The sequence below is a fragment of the Sminthopsis crassicaudata genome, chromosome 2 (assembly GCF_048593235.1).
Source record: "Sminthopsis crassicaudata isolate SCR6 chromosome 2, ASM4859323v1, whole genome shotgun sequence".
NCBI lineage: Eukaryota > Metazoa > Chordata > Mammalia > Dasyuromorphia > Dasyuridae > Sminthopsis > Sminthopsis crassicaudata.
In genome coordinates, this window is record NC_133618.1 from 500,944,304 (window position 1) to 500,964,003 (window position 19,700).

At 39.8% G+C, this 19,700-nt stretch overlaps 1 protein-coding gene across 4 annotated transcripts in view; it reads left to right on the forward strand.

Annotated features, from left to right (window-relative positions):
- NCS1 (neuronal calcium sensor 1) overlaps positions 1 to 18,672 on the forward strand; it is an 86,798-nt gene extending 68,126 nt beyond the window's left edge. For all 4 annotated transcript variants that reach the window (XM_074293872.1, XM_074293874.1, XM_074293873.1 and 1 more), the window contains 6 exons: positions 9,465 to 9,603; positions 10,968 to 11,046; positions 12,157 to 12,245; positions 12,898 to 12,975; positions 14,365 to 14,482; positions 18,096 to 18,672. In XM_074293872.1, the coding sequence (XP_074149973.1) occupies positions 9,465 to 9,603; positions 10,968 to 11,046; positions 12,157 to 12,245; positions 12,898 to 12,975; positions 14,365 to 14,463 (484 nt within the window). In that variant the 3' untranslated portion in view covers positions 14,464 to 14,482; positions 18,096 to 18,672. The remainder of the gene's footprint in view (positions 1 to 9,464; positions 9,604 to 10,967; positions 11,047 to 12,156; positions 12,246 to 12,897; positions 12,976 to 14,364; positions 14,483 to 18,095) is intronic.
- Positions 18,673 to 19,700: the final 1,028 nt, after the last annotated feature.

The window sequence follows — 19,700 nt, forward strand, 5'->3', positions numbered from 1 at the left end:
AGTAAAATGGAGGGGAATAGACAGATATAATATAAATCCTGCCTCTGAGTGAGTCTTTTCAATCTAATAGGAAAAGGAAGGGAAGACACATATATGGCAGCTAGGTGATACAGTGGATAGAGTGCTGGGCCTAGAATCAGGAGGAACTGAGTTCAAATCCAACCTTAGACACTTACTAGCTATGTGACTCTGGGCAAGTCATTTAATTTTATTTGCCTCAGTCTCCTCATCTGTAAAATGGCTGGGGAAAAATGTGGTAAACCACTCCAATATTTTTGCTAAGGAAAATCCCAAATGGGGGACTGAATAACAACAGCATACACATAAATAAGGATGCTATGTGATGGAAAGGTTGTTATAAAGGAGAACCTGAGGCCATTCAGATAAAGCACAAGAAATCTGAGGGTGATAAGATAACTTCATAGAGAAGGTAGCATTAGAGTTTGGGCTTGAAGGAATGGGGGCTTTAATAGCTAGAGATGGCATCTGAGGAATGGCAGATCATACATTTAGATTTTTGACCCCCTCATTTTACATATAAGCAAACTGAGTTCTTGAGAGATTTAAGTGACTTACCTAAGTCCACATAATTGGTGAATCCAGAATTCGAAGCCAGATTCTTCAACTCTAGAACCAACATTTATTCTACTATGCTAGCTACACTTTGCTTTGTATGAGCAAATGCACAGAGATGGGAGAAAGGAGGATGGATTAGAAAGGAAACAGTAAGCTACAAGGCCACACAATTCATCATTTTGAATGATAATGGAAGAAGTCATAGAACTATGTTGCTTGGCTGCCTATAAATTGATGTTATCCAGGCTCAAGGATTGTATGCTCGTCCTCTTACTTTTCCCTAGTTGACTGTCTCACTTTCATAACCTTTTGTTCCAAACCTTCTTTTCTCTCCTGAAGCCATTCTGATCTCTGTCCCTTCCACCTCACATTCCTTTCTTAAAAACAAACTGAGGCCATCCATCATGAATTCTCCCCACCTCAGTAGAATTCCAGAGAAAGAGGTGGTCCTTGGGTAACAGAAATATAGCTGGAAAGGACTTAGAGGCCCTTCAGTCCAGCCTTCTTTTATAGATGAGGAAATTGAATTACAGGGTGATAAGTGAGTAGCAATAAAAGGATAGGATTTGAACTTAGATTCTCAGACTCCACAACCAGGACTCTGTACACCATGTCACTGGCCCTTTAGTGCCAACTCCTTTATTTGTACTATTCATTTTGGCCCATTCCTTTCTTTCCTCCTGCTAGTTTCTCCTTTTGACTGTTCCCTTTCTTTTTCTATTTTTTTTCTTAAAAAAAATGATTTTCTCTTTTGGTTTTTTCCACATAATAATTTTCCCTCACTATTCCTTTCTTCTCCCATATAGTCATCTTGTTGAACAAATACCATTTTAAAAAGAAAAACATGAAAAACAAGAGGAAAAATCAGCATAATTTATCAGTACCTCCCCCAAAGTCTGAAAATAAGCACAATATACAACACTTGTGGACCTCCCATCTCTGCAAAGGGATTGGGGAGGGGTGGGGAGGGGTGAGGAGGAGGTGAAGTGTGTTCTCATATCTCTTCCTTCAAACCAGCTTGTTCTTTAGAATTTTGCAACATTCACTTTGGATTTGTTTCATTGTTTTTTCTGTTTCCATTGTTATAGCAAATGTATATATTGTATTTTTGTTTTTGTTTAATTGATTCCCTCTGTTCAGGTAGATCTTTTCATGTTTCTTTGTATTCACATTCTTTCTCACTGGACGATAATATTACATTAAATTCATATGCCATTATTTGTTTAGCATTCCCAATAGATAACATCTACTTTGTTTCCATTTCTTTGCTATCACCAAAAAATGCTACTGTAAATATTTTGATATGTATATGGACATATAGGTGGCACAGTGGATAGAGAGCCAGTGCTGGAGTCAGGAGTTCAAAGGTTCTAAATTCAAATTGTCAGGTCTCAGAAACTTATTAACTGTGTGATCCTCAGCAAGTCATAAAACCCTGTTTGTCCACTTTTCTCATCTCAAGTATTTTTGCCAAGAAAACCCCACCATGGGGTCATAGATATGATTGAAATGACATAGAAACAGGGGAGACTTTCTTTTTTTTATCAATTGTCCCTTAAATATATAAACCTAGTAGTGGAATCTCTGAGTCCAAGAGGATATGGTTATTTTGGCTATTTTATTTACATACTTTATTAGTGATGGGGCTTTTTTTTCATGTAGTTAGTAGTTGTCATCAAAAACCTGGGGAACTCAGAAGGTTTGGGGAATAAGCCCCGAATCGAGCTGCCATGGCCCACTTCTTCCTCAGTTGCAATCTATTCCAAGAGTAGTATTATAACCAATGCTTTTTTTAGAGGGAGAAAAGAATTCTTTATTCAGGTATTCTCATGAGAAGCAAGTGTGCTTCTGGTGAGACACACACTCAATACAGAAGCAAGAACGAGCTTTACTATTAGTTCTGTTCTCTGCCCCTCCCTTCAAGGCTTGGATTGGTCCAGGTTGGGTTCATAATCAGTTACAATTGGTCAGATTTACAATCCTCTTTATTCTCCCATTTTAAAGGCCAAAAGGCTTGTGTCCTGACATTGTCCCCAATTGGTTTGGGACAGTTTAGGCCTGGCCCCTTTTGGAGGAACTTTGTTGTGTAGCCAGTTTCTTTACTCACAGGGTGATTGGTTGGAGATATTTTAACAAGATATTCCACCCCTCCCTTCATCCTGTTTTGACAGTATCTGTGGAAACCTAACTTCTCATACTCTTCACATATTTTATCTGTTGGTGAATAGCTTTTGGTCTAGCCAGAAACACAGGTCTATTCTAATAGGTAAGAAAACATAGCAAATAATTGTGCGTATACAAGACTTATACAATTCAAATGGGAGCTAACTTTAGAGAAAAGGCACTAGTGGCAGACATTAGGGGAAGGGAGAGGAGAAGGGGACCCAGAAAGGCCTGATTCCAGAAAGGTGGAACTGGAACTGAACCTTGAAGACAACCAAGGAAGCCAAGAAGTGTAAGGAAAGAGAACATTCTGAGAATCATCTAGCATAAAAGCTGAGCATAAAAATAGAGAGAAATGGAGTGTTATATATGGAGAAAAACAAATTAGCCAGTAAAGCTGGATCTTTAGACTACATCATGGGGGAGTGAAGTATATGAAGTCTGGAAAGGTAGGAAGGGACTAGGCTGTGCAGCAATAATAATCACTGCCATTTATATGAATATATGTGACATAACATTAAGAATATATTGTTAGTATGTAATGACTGATATTTATATTAACAGCATATTAAATTAATTAAATAATAACAACTGACACTTTAAAGTTTACAGATCACTTAAAATTTGATCCTCACAAAAACCCTGTGAGGTAAGAGCCAGAGTTATTACTATAGCCATTTTATAGATGAGGAAAATTGAAACTGATAGAGATTAAGTCTCTTTCATAGCTAGTAAGCGGGAGTCTGAGACAGTCAAACTCAGGTTGCCTGTCTAGTACATTCCCCATCCTTGGTGATCTTCAGATCCAGGCTGGAGATTTATTCCTACTTAGGTCATGCTAAATGGCCTCTCCAGTGCCCTCAAAATCTCTGACTTGATTGGAAGATTCCTGGGAAGGGGGAACTGCTTTCTGTTTCCTTCACGATACTCACAGTGATAGAGCTTGATACCTTGCCAATCTCATCCTGAATTTTAGAGTGTGGTGATTAAATACCCTAATTGTCAGCTTGGGTTGTGAATAATAATAACATGCTAATTCAGCTAGTTTCTCCCCCTTCCTCCCCTTTCCTCCCCCCAGACAGTTACACCAGTTTTGCTGATGATACAGGAATGCAGTCATTTTCTTTTTTTGCTTCAGGATAAAGCAGAAGAAAATGGGTTATAAGCTACCCCAGAGTCAGGGTGGGTTAAAAAAAAAGAGAGAGAGAGAAGAGGTAAAGAGCAAAGCCAGCTTTGGACCTCTGTCCCTCTGAGATATCTGCTCCAGATGGCAATCAATGTGGCCTATGAGGCTGAGGGAGTTAAGAAGAATGAATGAGCTTACGTTTGTAGTCATGAAATCTGGGTTGTAGACCTAGCTCTCACAAACTTATTATGTGACAATGAATAAGATGTTCTCCTCTCAGAGACTCAGTTTCCTCCTCTGTAAAATGAAGAGTTTGGGTTAGCTAATCCCCAAGGTCCTTTCCAGCTTTAAGACTCTTAATTCTCTAACAGTCTTAGGTTTCAGGAGCCTGAAGTGAATGTGCCACAAAATAGAGACATGAAGAATAATAGTGTGGAAAGGAATTATGTAGTTTAATTCCCCCATTTTACAGGGGAAGAAATTGTGGTCTAGAAAAGGGAAGTGTTTTGCTTAGGATTTCCTAGCTGTTTAATATTAGATAGCTTGCCTATCATGAATATGAGGTAGTGTCAATGAGGACAAGAATAATGAAGAAAGGGAGAGAGGGAAGGAGGAAAGGAGGGAGGGAGAGAAGAGGGAGGAGAAAGAGGGGAGGGGAGGGAGCAAAGGGAGTTTTTTTTCCCCTTTTCCAATCACTGGAGGCTAAATTGAAATCTTTGGATATGAGATTTAATTGGGTTGGTGGGAGAGCAGAGAGCTTCTGTAGCACCTAGTGCTTAGTAGAGGGAACCATTGATGACATGTGGCCAAACCAAATGGGAGCAGCTCAGGTTGGTGAATTAGTTTTTTGAGAAATGCTGTAGCAGATGTATGGCTAGAAACCTGTCTCTGTGAGACTGAATTCAACTGGATGAAGTGGCTCATTGCTGGGCAAAAAGAATGTCCCTAGAAATCTGTTACAGGGCTAGAACCCTGCCTCTAAGGGGCTTAATTCAGCTGGAGAAGGTGGCTCATTCCTGGTAGAATGCTGCCCCTGAGAATCTGTTGCCTATGAATGAGGCCAAGAGACTAGGGGGTAGGGCATTGAGAATGCAGGCAAAATGGATGATGCAATGTCCCCTAGATTTCATTCATTACTTTGAAACTTAATATTTGTTTTTTTATTAAAGCTTTTAATTTTCAAAACATATGCATAAATAGTTTTCAACATTCACCCTTGCAAAACCTTGTATTCCAATTTTTTTCTCCCTCCTTTCTCTCCATCCCCCCAGAAGGCAAGCAATTCAATATGTGTCAAGCATGTGCAACTCTTCTATACATATTTCCACAATTATCATGCTACACAAAAAAAAAAAATCAGATTAAAAAATGAGAAAGAAAACAAAATGCAAATAAACAACAATAGCAACAAATAAAATACTATGTTGTGATCCACACTCAGTCCTATAATCCTCTCCATGGGTGCAGATGATTCTCTCCACCACAAGACCACTGGAACTGCCCTGTATCATCTCACTGTTGGAAAGAACCACATCCATCAGAGTTGATCATATAATCGTGTTTTTGTGTACAATGTTCTCTTGGTTCTGCTCATTTCACTTAGCATCAGTACATGTAAGTCTCTCCAGGCCTCTCGGAAATCATCCTACTGATTATTTCTTACACAACAATAATATACCATAATATCCATATACCATAATTTATTCAGTCATTCTTCAACTGATAGGTGTCCATTCAGTTTTTAATTCCTTGCCACTATAAAATGGGCTGCTATAAACATTTTTGAACACATGAATCATTTTCCCTTTTTTATGATCTCTTTGGGATACAGGCCCAGTAGAGACATTGCTGGATCAAAGGAAATGCACAATTTGATAACCTTTTGGGTAGAGAGACTTAATATTTGTGTGATCTTGGGAGAGTCATCACTTCTGATCCTTAGTTTCTTCATCTCAAACATGAAGGAGTTGGATTAGATCAGAATTTCTTGATCTTTTGCAGTTCTGAGCCCCTTTGGCAGTCTGGTGAAACCTCAGAGTAATATTTTTAAATGCTTAAAATAGAATGTATAGGATTATGAAGAAAATGAATTATATGAAATATAATTTTAAAAAAATATGCATGTTTTAAAAAGTTCACAGGACCTATATTAAAAACCTCTGAATCAAATAAGCTCTAAATAAGGTTCCTTCTAGCTTCTAGCTGGAATAGGTGGCAGACATAAAGTCATTATCATCCCAATGACAACTGTTGTCTCTACTTCATTCGAAGTACCTTTTGCCTATCTAGACTAGCTCTCCTAGTATGCCTGGTTTGGGAATTCTCTCTCTCTCTCTCTCTCTCTCTCTCTCTCTCTCTCTCTCTCTCTCTCTCTGTGTGTGTCTCTCTCTCTCTGTCTCTCTCTGTCTCTCTCTGTCTCTCTCTTTCTCTCTCTCTCTCTGGTATGATTTGTTTTCTTCTCTCACTTTCTAATTATACATTTATCCTGGGGTAGCCTAACTTCAGGGTAAAGGTTCTTTACCTAGATCTTTAAATAGGTAAACAAGCAAAATCTTTTTTTTTACCTCACTATCATCATGATCACTTTCCCACTTTGTCATCCTTCTCCCATGTTTTGTATAATTCTAGTGGCTCTCTATCACCTTCGGGATCAAATAGGAAAATCTCTGGTGTTCAAAAACCCTTCATAATTTAGCCCCATCTTCTTACACCTTTCTTTCTGCCTTATACTCCTTGGTTCTATAACACTGACCTCTGTAGTTTCATGAATGAGACTCTCCTCAGTTTAGGGCATTTTTTTCTTGCTGTTCCCCCAACCTGAAATGCCCTCCTTCCTCATCTGCCTTCTGGCCTCCTTCAGCTAAAAATTTCCTGCTTCTACAGGAAGCTTTGTCCAATCCCTCTTACTTTTGATACCTCTCCTCTTTAGCCTGTATATGGCCTATTTGTACATATTTGTTTTCTCCCATATAAGTTGGTAAGCATTTTGAGACTGGCAATATCTTTTGCCTTTTGTTGTAACCTCAGCTCTTAGCACAGTGCCGGTACATAGCAGAAACCTAATAAATATTTATTGATTGATAGATCTAGAACTGCTTTGTTGTTTGTTAGAATGAAGGTCATTAACATCTATAAAGGGCATCAAGGTTTACAAAACAGTTTACATATGTTAACTCATTTTATCCTTATGAAAACCCTGGGAGGTAGGTACAATTAAGCCATGTGAAGATATTCTTGAGCAATTTTTAATTTTATTTTTCTAGCACATTTTAAAAGACTTCCTCTAGAATTAGTATCTTGCTTGTGCATCATTCCTAGTTTTGGAATAACATCATGCTAAACAAACCACTTGGCTTAACCCTCAACCACTACCTGGAGTGGTGAGGATTTCTCTTAATTCCAGTCCTTGGCATCTTCCTATGACCTCGACTGTATCCTAATGTCTCTCTTTGACCCATCCTCCTGTGCTCTGGAGAATGTCTCAGACATGTTCCTGAAATATGGGTAGTTCTGCTGTGGGGTCACAGAAAAGTGTCCAGTTCTGAGCAGGAAGAGCCTTAAGATGTCATCTGAACCAGTCAGTCAGTCAATGAACATGTATTAAGTGTCTATTATATGCATTGGAAGGGAAGCTTCCCACCACATGCTGACAGTGTGATTCTGGATAAGTCCCTAAGCTTCTCCAGTGCCCCCAGGTCATTTTCTAAGACTATAAATTACAGGGCAGGTACTGGTCTGTATTGTTAGAGATCCCTCTTCTGGGAGCTCTCTATACCAAGGAAATCATAGAAAGATGGTGTATGTATATTTTAATTAAAGTTAACAAATAAGTTATTAAGCACTTATTTTGTCTTCCTCCTTGAATTGGTCATTATCAGAAACCAAAGAAGACAGTCTTTGCTCTTGAGGTGCTCCAATTTAATTGGGGGAAGTTTCAGATTTGTACACAAGAGTGATATAAGGCAGAATGTTTTTAATTGCATTTATTCGTGGCTCAAGAACATGTCTGCTGATTTCAGAAAGCCAGGCCCATTTTGACAAAGGACATTTGTTCTTTGATCTCCAGGTATCTGAGAATAACTTGGAGACTTAGAAGAGAAGGGAAACAGGCCTCTGACTTTCTGAGGGAGGCTGCTCTGGGTTTTTCTGGTGCTTGTTACCAGGCCCCATGGCAGTAATGATAGTAGGTGAGTGAGTGACCACATTCAAGGGCCTGAGGATTATCAGCCTCCATCCTGCCACATGCCACCAGCCAAGAACTTGTTCTATGTTTTCCAGAGAAAGGATATTTCTCCTGATGATGATGGGAAATATGCCATTCCATCCCCCCATCCTCGTAGCTGTAGGTATGTGGAGGTGGAGGGGAGCAGGGGGTGAGTGATCAGAGCAGGCATGTGGGTCTGTACCAGCTGCTAATACCATATGGACACCACCTACCAGTGGTATCAGTCTTCTCATTGGAGCTTGCTGGCTGCAGAACCCTAAGGGAATATGAGTGGATTATTAGAGAAAGGGAAAGGAAAGCCATTATCTTCTATAAATGTCTTTGTGGTCTAGGGAAGTGGTCTTCAAACTAGAGGCCATGATTTAACCTCAAGGATTGTGGGTGGGTGGGAACATGGGTTGCATCCCATCCTTTCTGTAGTAGCCTGTCGTGGAGCTTGTTTCCAATACACTATACATCTACCCTTCATCTGTATGATCTAGTGCCCCATTCCACCACTCCAGCATCTTTACTAGCTACCAACCTTCCTGAATTAGGCTTCAGAATGCAATTTTAACCCAAGTTCTTCCATAGTAGCTATGCAAAAGCCACTGGGAAAATTTTCCTCCAAACCCTATCCCAGCCTATTTACTAGAATAATAATAATCATGATGATGATAACTATTATTATTACTAATAGTGTGAAATAAATTTTTTTCCTCTTTTGCTCTCAAATCTAGGATTTAGAGATAAGAATGTACTGATTTAGAGGACTTGAGAGACTTGGGTTCCAGTTCTAGCTCTCAATAACTAACTGTCTAACTTGGATAAGCCATTCTTTGTGTTTCAATTTATTCCACTGTCCTAAGCTTTGCCTTATCTCTCAGAATTGTTATAAGAGTAAAATGCAATTTTTATAGTGCTATATATATAATGCATTATTATAAAATGTAATTTTTATAAAAATTGCAAAAGCAGTTTTATAATGAAAAATAGACAACATACAAAGGCTGGGGTGTTAGGATCCCAGAGCTGGAAAGGACCTTAGAGCACTGAATGGTAGAATGGAAAAGGACTTAGACATAGGGACACATATCTGGGAGGGAGGACCTTGGAGTACAAAACCTGAAACATGACAGCTGGGAGGGAGCTTATAAGACATAAGATGTTAGAATTAAAGAGGTTAGAAGATAGAATGTTAAAGCTGAAAGGATGTCAGAGTTTTTTTTAGAGGTTGGGAAGTTGAGGACCATGTGAGGGATGTCCCAGGACTGACAGATAGTAAGTAGCAGATCCAGTATATATGCTATTTCTCAGATGATGGAAGTATGAGGTTCCTTACTGGAAGATGATGTAAGAGTCTTATTCATCACCTTTCTTCCTTCCCTTCTTCAGGTACAAAGGCTTCATCAAGGACTGTCCCAGTGGTCAGCTGGATGCTGCAGGATTTCAGAAGATCTACAAACAATTCTTCCCCTTTGGTGACCCCACCAAGTTTGCTACGTTTGTTTTCAATGTCTTTGATGAAAACAAAGTAAGTTAATGATTGATGGTGCTATGCCAGCCCCCGAGGTCCCAGGAGCCACCTCCCCCTCATCACCAGACTCCGAAGCTTCATCTCCTCCTAAAATGCTAACTCGACACCCACTCTCTCACTGCTAACTTGCCTTAGTGGGGAAGACACACATATGCACACACAACCACCCCTGAACTTTCTCTTCTCTGGGTTTGAGAGGCAGATAGATGTAGGCATGAAGTAAGGAAAAACTTCCTAACAATTAGAGCTATCTAAAAGTGGAATAGGTTGTCTCATTAGATAGTGAGTTCCCCTAACTTGGGTCTTCAAGCAAAGGCTAGCTGACTGCTTGTTGGGGATGTTATGGGGAGATTTCTGTTTAAGGATGCATCTGGCAAATGGACTAGAGTGCAAGCCTTCCTTACTCCAAATTCATCATCCTGCCTCTGGTTCTCCTTTCCCAGAATCCCCTTTTTATTACATAATTCTTTGTCCCCTCAGTCTTTCTTATTAAGGATATGGGTCTGTTCCTAGGAGCCTGTTAGGTGGTAACCCAAGAACAGCTCTCCATTCCTGGCCATGCCATTGTTCACAGTTCTGATAGCTCAGTGAGGGACTTCTCCCTAGCACTTACATGTGTGTAAGAGTCCAGTGAGCCCCAGTTCTAGGTCTAGCTCTGGGACCAGTTGACTGTGTGATCTTTGGCAAGTCCTTTCCCAGCAATGGGGTTTTCAGTCTTTCCCTTTGTAAAATGATGGAGTTGGACCAGATTCTCTCTAATATTTTGTTGTTCAGTCATGTCCAACTCTTTGTGACCTGTTTTGGAGTTTTCTTAGCATAGATACTGGAGTAGTTTGCCATTTCCTTTTTGGGCTCAGTTTACAGATAAGGAAACTAAGGCAAACAGATATAGGTGCCTTGCCCAGGGTTATATAGCTAATAAATGTCTGAAGCCAGATTTAAACTCAGGAAGAGGAGTCTTATTGACTCCAGTCTTGGTACTTAATCTACTATACCCCCTACCTGAGATTATCTTTAAAGTTTCTTCTAAATCTAAGATTCTGTTATCTTAAAAACTGAGGGAGATTACTACATATTACTGTCACCTGGTGATTGGGATGTCTGTGCGTATATTCATCCCCTCACACTCATTCACTCCTTCCTCTGATGCCTTAAATGCATTTAACGTATCTAAAGCCTTTGCCAAGCTATTTCCAATATAGAAATGAATAATACTCTTCTTTAGCTTCTTATTTTTTCATCTTCTATATCTTTTTTCCATCTTCTTCCTCTTCTTTCCCTCACCAACTCTCCCTTTCTTGACTTTCCCTTCATCAGATTGAGAAAGTTCAAATAATGTGTGTAATGCCTTCTTTTGTCAGGATGGGAGGATAGAATTCTCGGAGTTCATCCAGGCACTGTCGGTGACCTCCCGTGGGACCTTGGACGAGAAGCTAAGATGTAAGTTCTTTTCTATCAGTTAATCAGACTCTGTGATGTGTCCATTTCTGTGCTGGCTACTATGAGGGAATATAGAGAAGAATAGACAAGATTTTACAAGGCATATCACCTAGGAAGAGAAATAAGACATATATCTGAAAAGATAATGGACAGCATTAGGCTCTTTGTACCCAATGCCACTGAATAATTCAGACTTCAAAGTGTTATATGTTGAGTTATATGTTCTATGAGGGGGGAACATCCCTAGGGGTTGGACAATTCAAAGAAGGCTTATTGGAAAAAGCTGAGCCTAGAGGCATGGAAGAACTTTGATGAAAAGAGGACCTTCTAGGTTGAAATAATGACCCAAAGGAAGGGCAAGTCTGATCCCCTTGCCCTGGCTATATGAGGCAGCTAAGTAGTCTAGCAGATAGAATACTTGTTGTTTGTTCTTCATTTTTGAAGAGGATAATGACTTCAGGGAGGTGATGCCATGATGTGCAAGTGATTTTGATTTAAGTGAGAGAGGACTATGCAAAGTCATCCACATCACTTTCCCCTCCAGAGCCATCTGGGTCTAGTGACAAGATATAGATCAGGATGACTGGAGATGGCCCTAGATGAAAAGAGAGACTTTGGCTTTTTTGAGCTAAAGTCTTCAACAGGTCTCAGTAGAATACCGGACTTGTTAGAAAGAACCAAATTCAAATCTCACTGCAGATACATAGTCATTCTGTGACCCTTCTCAGTTGGACCTGATGACCTTCAAAATTCCTTCTAGCTCTAAATGTTCTCTGATGATCTCTGGGAAAACAGCTAGTATATGAGATGTTATCTGGGTATGAATCCTAGTGTACTCTCAAAGGAGAATGTGATGTTGGAAGCCAGATCTGACTTCAGATACTGCTCCTGACATTGAAATGCTGGGTAGTTCAACACTATCCCCACTCAGTTCTCCTGGGGCTCAGTTTCCTTATCTGTAAAATGGGGAATAAATGAACCCTTTTCTCCTCTTTGTTTACCTGACATGGGAAAGGGTAAGGGGATTGATTATATGTTCAACTCCCATTTTTGCTGGAGAGAAGGGATAAGTGAGATCCTTGGGATGATGACTAGTGTCTCCAATTTCAGGGGCATTCAAGCTTTATGACTTGGATAATGATGGCTACATCACAAGGAATGAAATGCTGGACATTGTGGATGCCATTTACCAGATGGTGGTAAGAAAGGTTTGGTTCTGAGATGGGTGGGTGGGGTGGGCATGTAGGTGGTGAGAAACCCAAGGAGAGAATTTGGAAAAGGTTTAGATTTTATTCACATAAGAGGTAACATCTTACATGGAGAGACTTTTTGAAAAATAGGACTGTCCCTTCCCCTCTCAAACTATAATTGTTATGTGATTCACCATCTGGAAAGATAGAAGCCAAAGATGATCTTGGAGGTGGAGAAAACATGGTTGGGGGAGGGCATAGTCCAGAAAATGTGTCTTGTGTGTTTGTGTATCCAAAAATAAAAAAGAGTGGGGGGAGATGGGAATACTGATATGGTGGGCACCCTGGAGCTGGGTGGTGACAGTGTGGTATGGGAGAAACAGCACTGAATACAAAGACTGCCAACTTGCCATATGACCTTGAGTGAGTGATGCTTCCTGAGTTGGATCTGTTTTGCTTATGCGAGACTTGGATTACATAGTCTCTGAGATTCCTTGTGACTCAGTCGTTCAGTGACTTTTGGGTCTTCAGCTGGAAAAGAAGATAATAGTATCTCTTGCTGCTTAGCCAGGATTGTAAAGAACAACTAGTGTAGGACCCAAGGCACTGTACAGTCAGTGGATGATATTTAACTTCACTGTCCTTATCTCTTTCCTGTAAGGGTAATACTGTGGAGCTTCCAGAAGAGGAGAACACCCCAGAAAAGAGGGTGGATCGGATCTTTGCCATGATGGACAAGGTGAGGTGGTTGAGGTGTGATACTATACTTATACTTTGGGTGCCTGGGGAAAAGTTTTACTTCAGGGCAGGGAGGAGGATGGAAAAAAACATCCCTTCAGTTTGTAGCTGAAGAAACTAAGACTCAAAAAGCTTAAAAGAATTGACCGGGGTCACAAAGGTGCTAAGTAGTGAAACCAGAGGTTGCCCAAAGTTGCAATGGATAGTGTGCTTGGCTTAAAGTCAGGAAGACTCACCTTCTTGAATTCAAATCTGCCCCCAGGTTCTTAATACTTGTATGACCCTGGACAAGTCACTTAATGCTGTTTGCCTGTAAAACGAGCTGGAAAAGGAAATGGCAAACCCTCCAGTATTTTTGCCCAGAAAATCTCAAATGGGGTCATGAAGAATCAGACATGACTAACAGAATATAACAGTGTAACAACAAATGGAGTCAGGATTTGAACCCAGATTTCTTGTTTAAACCATGTATGATTTCTTCCACTTCCTTCTCTCTTTGTTACTTTACAACCACCAGTGACCCCAGGCTCCTGCATCTTGAGCCTGACCTCATTATTTTTTTAGAAAAAGCACCAGATTGGAAGTCAGGAAGTCTTGGTCTCAGTCCCAGCTTTGCCCCTAGTCCTGTGGCTGGTCTGTAGCTAGTTTTCTTTTCTCTTGAGTCATTGGAGTTTCCCCACCTGTAAAGTAAAGAGGTTGGATTAGTTGATGTTTCAGCTTTAAAGTTCTATGAGTTTATGAGTTGCCGAGACCAGGGAAAACCACAGGACTGGGAATTTCAGACCAAAATATCTCCTTCTGTGGATTAACCACAGAAAACTTATGTCATTAGCCAGGGCAGGTCTGAGTACCACCTACTCACCATCAGGTTTAGGGAATACAAATTCACATTGAGGAAATGGGATCTACTAGGAAGATAATTACCTAAAACATCCAGTTCCAAGTTGAATAGAAATGATTTGGATTTTAGCCATTATTTGGGATTATTCAGTTCATTTATTTGTTTGAAGTTAAGAGAGAACTAACTTTTTCCATCTCTGAATGTGAATGATTTAGTGTATGATGAAGGAGCTTCTGACCCTGAATCTGAAACAAGAGGACCTGAATATTAGTCTGGTTGACAGCCCCGAAACCAATGATTCTTAACCTGGAGTCCACAGTAGATTTCTAGGGGTCTGTGAACTTGGCTGGAAAAAAAATTGCATCTTTATTTTAAAAAAAAAAATCTCTAAATTTCCTCCTAAATTATTTAAAAACATTCTGAAAAGGTATCTATAGGCTTCGTTAGAATGCCAAAGGGAGTCCATGGCCTAGAAAAGGCTAGTTGGATAGCTGGGATTGGGTGGGATTTAGACATCAAAAACTCCGAACACCTTCATTTTCCTTCCAGAATTCAGATGGAAAGCTGACACTGCAGGAGTTCCAGGAGGGCTCAAAGGCTGACCCTTCCATTGTCCAGGCACTCTCCCTCTATGATGGGCTTGTATAGTCCTAAGGCCAGAGCAGGGGTAAGTATGGTCCCTATAGGCAACCTTGGTCCTGCACTGGAAGAAGGAGAGTAAAAGCTCAGCCTCAGATCATGTGGACTCTGACCTTCCCCTACTAGAAATAAACACCTAAGACATTGTGGATTGAAGAGACACCAAGATGTTACCCACCCCATCTTTCAATAAGGAGTTTAATGCCTAGCAATGGCTAAGTTGCAAAGGCCTCCTTCCCAGTTAACATGAGTACCATTATTTTCTTTTAATTATTCAGGTAGATGTAATGTAAATTTAGCATAATAATATTATATTGTCATTTGTTATTGGAATACATTTTTTCCTCTTTTTCTTTCCTATCCTTTAAAAAAGTTAATTTAATTTTTTCAGTGAACAAACTTTATTTCTTTCTCCTCACATATTGAAAAAAAGGAAAAGAAAAAAACAAAACTTTTATACAGATACGTATAGTCAAGCAAAACAAAATCCTGCATTAGGCATTTACTATTTTACTATATGTATGCATGTGCACGCACGCGCACGCACACATACACACACACACACAAAGAGATTGCAACTAGGTAGCATAGTGGATAGAATATCAGGCCTGAAGTTAGGAAGATTCATCTTCCTGAGTTCAAATCTTGCACCTGATATAAGCTGTGTGATCCTGAGCAAATCATTTAACACCTATTTGCCTCAGTTCCTCATCTGTAAAATGGGGATACACTAGAGAAGGAAACTAACTCTGATATATTTGCCAAGAAAATCCCAACTGGGGTCATGAAGAGTTGGACATGACTAAAACAAGTGAACAACAAGTGTGTGTGTGTGTGTGTGTGTATAAAAATATATAAAATTCTGTCCCCTTGAGTCTATCACTTCTGATAGTATCATGGGGTTCTTTGGAGTTGTGATCATTGAGTTTATTAATCAGAGTTTTGAAGTCTTTCAAAATTATTTGTGTCTGCAATTTTGCTGTTACTGCATAACTTGTTGTCTTCATTTCTTCCTGTTCTTTTTTCTCTCTCCTCTTCATCTTTTTGTACTTCTTTCTCTACTCCTTTTTAAAATTCTTCCTTTCATTCTCATTTTCCTTTTTTTAACCCTTCTCCTCTTCTTTATTTTATTTCTTTTCTTTCTATTTCTTCTTCATTTCCTTTTCCTTCTTCCCCTTCATTTTTCTTTTCCTTTCACTGTCTTTTTTCTTCTTAATCTTTCTTTTCCTCACTCTTCCCCTATTCTGTTTGCTCCTTTTTCATTTCTTTTTCTTCTTGATCTCTTTGACATTTTCCATCCCCATCATAATCTATTGACACACATTTCCCTTTAGATATACACAACAGAAGAGACCTCTGTAGGACAGTTAATTTAGCACCCTAATAATAAGACAAAACAAGGCCTCATGAGTTTTTGGGTGGGTTCCCCCTTTGAAAAGACCATCAAGAACACTTTTAACAGATAGCATCAAGAGGAGGAGGCCTTGTGTGTTTGTAGAAAGAAAGGTAAAAAAGAATCAGTCAACAAGCCTTTATTTAAGCTCTTACTATGTGTCATGCGCATAGTGCATAAGGGAATTCGAATGACAGTCTACAAATTACTGCCCAGGACTTTATAACACTCCCACTCTACTCTTTTCCAAAGAGAAACACAGACTGGAATAAGTGAGATTAACATTTAGTCTGCATCCTCTCCCTTCTCCCATTCTTAAATCTAAACTCCCTATCTGGCATGGGTATCCTGGCAAAATACCACTTATGATCAAAACATAAGCTGGGTTTGTTGATCTTGTTGGAACCTGGAAATCCTCTTCCCTGTCTTTCCAGAATCCTGTAACTAGGAGGTTTTAAGGTCATTTGGTCAAACTTTCTGCTTTTAAGGACTACCGTGCTCCCATGTCTAAACCATTTAGGATTATGTGAATAGTAGAATAAATTCATTCAGAAATAGCTTGGGGGGGGGGGAGAGGAAAAAAAATCCCTTGTGGACTCCCCCTTCTTTCCTCTGACATGGCTCTTAGCTTATAGAAGTCCTTACCACTCTATATGTATTATTGTTGCAATGGCCTGTAGGTGGGTCTTCTTGCCTTAAATCTGGTCTTTGTTCTACCTAGTTGTCAGATTAATCTTCCTAAAGAACAGATCTTCATTCCCTTATCCTGTGGTTCCCTATCACATCCAAGATCAAATATAAAATCCCCATCATGGATTCTTCCAATCATGACACTGGTCTCTTTGCTATTTTTGGAATAAGATATTCCATTTTTTGACTGGGAATTTTGGCTAGCTGTTCCCTATCTTTGGAATATTTTCCCTCCTCATTACTACCTTCTGGCTACACTTCAAATCCCAGCTAAAATTTCATCTTCTAAGGCAATCCTTTTCTGATACCCTTTAATGCTAATCTTTTATTTTTGTTGATTATTTCCAATCTACCCTATGTATATATCTTGTTTATACATTTGTGTTTTCATGTGGTTTCTCTCTTGAGACTGAAGTCCTTGAGATCGAGGACTGCCTTTTGCTTTCTTTATATCCCCAGTTCTTAGCATAGTACCTGGCACATAGTAGGCACTTAAATAAATGTTTATTGGCTGAGCCCTGAAAGGATGAATAAACTGTTAGACAATAAGCATTTATTAAGTACTACTAATTGTCAAGGCACTGGGCTAAGTGCTTGGAGATAAAAACAAATAACAAAAAGCAGTTCCCTACACAGTCTAATGGGGAAGACAACATGCAAACCACTATGTAGAAACATAACATAGACAGGATAAATTGAGTGTAATTTCAGTGAGAAGGCACTAAGATTGAGGAGGACTGGGAAGGACTTGCAGAAAGTGTGATTTTATCTGAGACTTGAGGGAAGCCAGGAGGTGGAGTTGAGGAGTCAGAGAGTTCCAGACTCTCAGTACTTTTTTTGTGTGCTAAGCATCATGCTAAGCTGAGAATACAAATACAAAAATCAGGTGATCTCTTGCCCTGAAGAAGCTTACATTCGGATGAGTGATAGATAGCACATATAGGGGAGTGGTAGTTAGAGAAAGGAATCTTATTCTTTGAGATAACAGGGACTTAATTTTTTTTTTCATTTGACAAAAATCAATTTTCTTTTCCATCCCTCCCTCCTTGTAACAAAGTATACATAGTCAAACTAATAAATTCTGCATTGGCAAAGTCCAAAAACACATATAATGGGCCTTTTCTAAAAGCAATGGTAATATTGATTCCAACAGAAAAGTTGGGATTATGGTAGGAGATGGGGGATGGGATTGGCCTAGACAACAAGATGGCTCAGGTGGAATATCACAGATATGGTAGCACTGGTGAATTTGCATTTAATATTTACAAATCAAGAAGGCTCAGCCCCTGGGTATTTCTGAAATCAAGTAGATTAGTCTCAGGATCTGGGGTCATGGTTTCAGGATAATCCAAGTGGATGTCTGAATGAGAAATGGAGCATGAACTAGTTTGGGCTAGCTATGGTGGGCTAGGTGACTTTGCAGACCCTTCTTTACTTAGCAATAGAATGAGTTTCTTCTCTTTCTAAAGGGGAGGGAGATACTGCAACCTCCTTCAGACAACCCACGATACAAGTAGGTGCCTTTTTAACCCTGTGTTCCTAATGCTCTGCTTTTCAGATGCCTGCAGACTGCCTGCCTCCCTCTGTGCCATCAGACCACCTCAGTAATGAAGCTCATCCACTTGTCTCTCTCCAGCCTTCCTTTACGCACAGCAGGGCTGCACACAAAATGTGAGGTCCCTTTCCCCCATCCCTTCTCACCCTCTGCATCCCCTTACTGTGCCCTGAAGTCACTGTCTCCATTTGCCAACTTCTGCTTGTCGGAGGAAAAACAGCGGTGATCATCTGCAGAACAAGGCCACCTATTGCATCACAGAAGAGCCTCATTGTTTCTCTCTCATGCCCATGCTTTTATTTTTCATTTGGAACAGACATTTTAAAAAATGCCCTTCTGTTCTAGAAAATGTAGACTGAAGAATGATGATGGTCCTGGGTTACTCAGAAAACTCTCCAGCTTCCTTCCTACTGGTGGCTGGAAAGATTGTTGGGAAGATATCTCTTTCGTTCTTGGATTGGGCCCGATGTATTTGGGAGATGATTGATGTTTCTTGTCATCCAGTCCTTTTAGCAGCAAAACAACCTGCCTGACTAGGATGATTTATTATTATTAATTATTATCATTATTATTTTTTCGTGATATCAGTATTGTGTTTTTTTGTGGGAAAGTGAGTTTTTTTATACATATATATGATCAATATCTTTATTTATTGGTTGTTAACTGTTGCTGCTGTCTGGTATGTCTGAGCCCCAAGTATCCAGGGGCAAAACGTTTACATGTGCACGCGCGCCCCCATGCTCGCTCAGGAGGACGGTGGCCCACAGTGGCCAAGAAGCCAAAAATACTTTCCCAGATACTGTGCTTGGTTTTTGGAGTGGGGTTAGGGAGGAAATTCTTGAAAGGGTTATATACCCATCTCTCTTCCAGATGCTTGCTTCCCTGGGTTCCCTTGCTTCCTCATTGCTTTCTCCTTTCCCTTATCTTTCTCCTTTCTTCCATTCTCTTCCTCTACTCCCTCTTGCCTACCCCCTCCCCAGCATTCTTCTGCATGACTCTCATGCTCAGAGAGAGACCCCAGCTGCTTTTGCATTCAGATTTTCATTTGGCCTGGTTGCCTTTCTTGCTTCTTGCTTTTATGTCTTGGGCAGATTAGAGAAATTGAGTTTCTTAAAAGGTTGCACCAAAAAAGACTGTTTGAGGAAAGAACGCAATCAATTTTTTTAGTAAAGAGCTTAGAGAAGGGAAAATCCATCCTATTCACAGAAGAGTGAAAAGCTGCTATTAGCCAAAAACTTAAGTATCCTTCCCTTTGGGAGACTTGCAAATGATTCCCAAATCTTCCCATTCAGCATATTCCTCCCCTCCCCCAATTTTTCCTTTCTGAGGAGAGAGACACAAGAATCTAAATATCTGTACTCCTCTGGCTCACATTTAGTAGACACTTACCTACATGTTTATTGAACAGAGGCATCTTTGGGTCCACTGGGTGAACAATTATAGGGAAAGAAGCTTGTTCAAAGAGATAGTTATCCATCAATTCTACATTAAGTCAAATCAATGAATTTATGTTCATTAACGAACTCCTACTAAGTGCAAGTGTGGTAAGTTCTGAGAATATAAAGACAAAAACAAAACATTCCTGGCCCTTAAGGGGCTTGCCTTCTA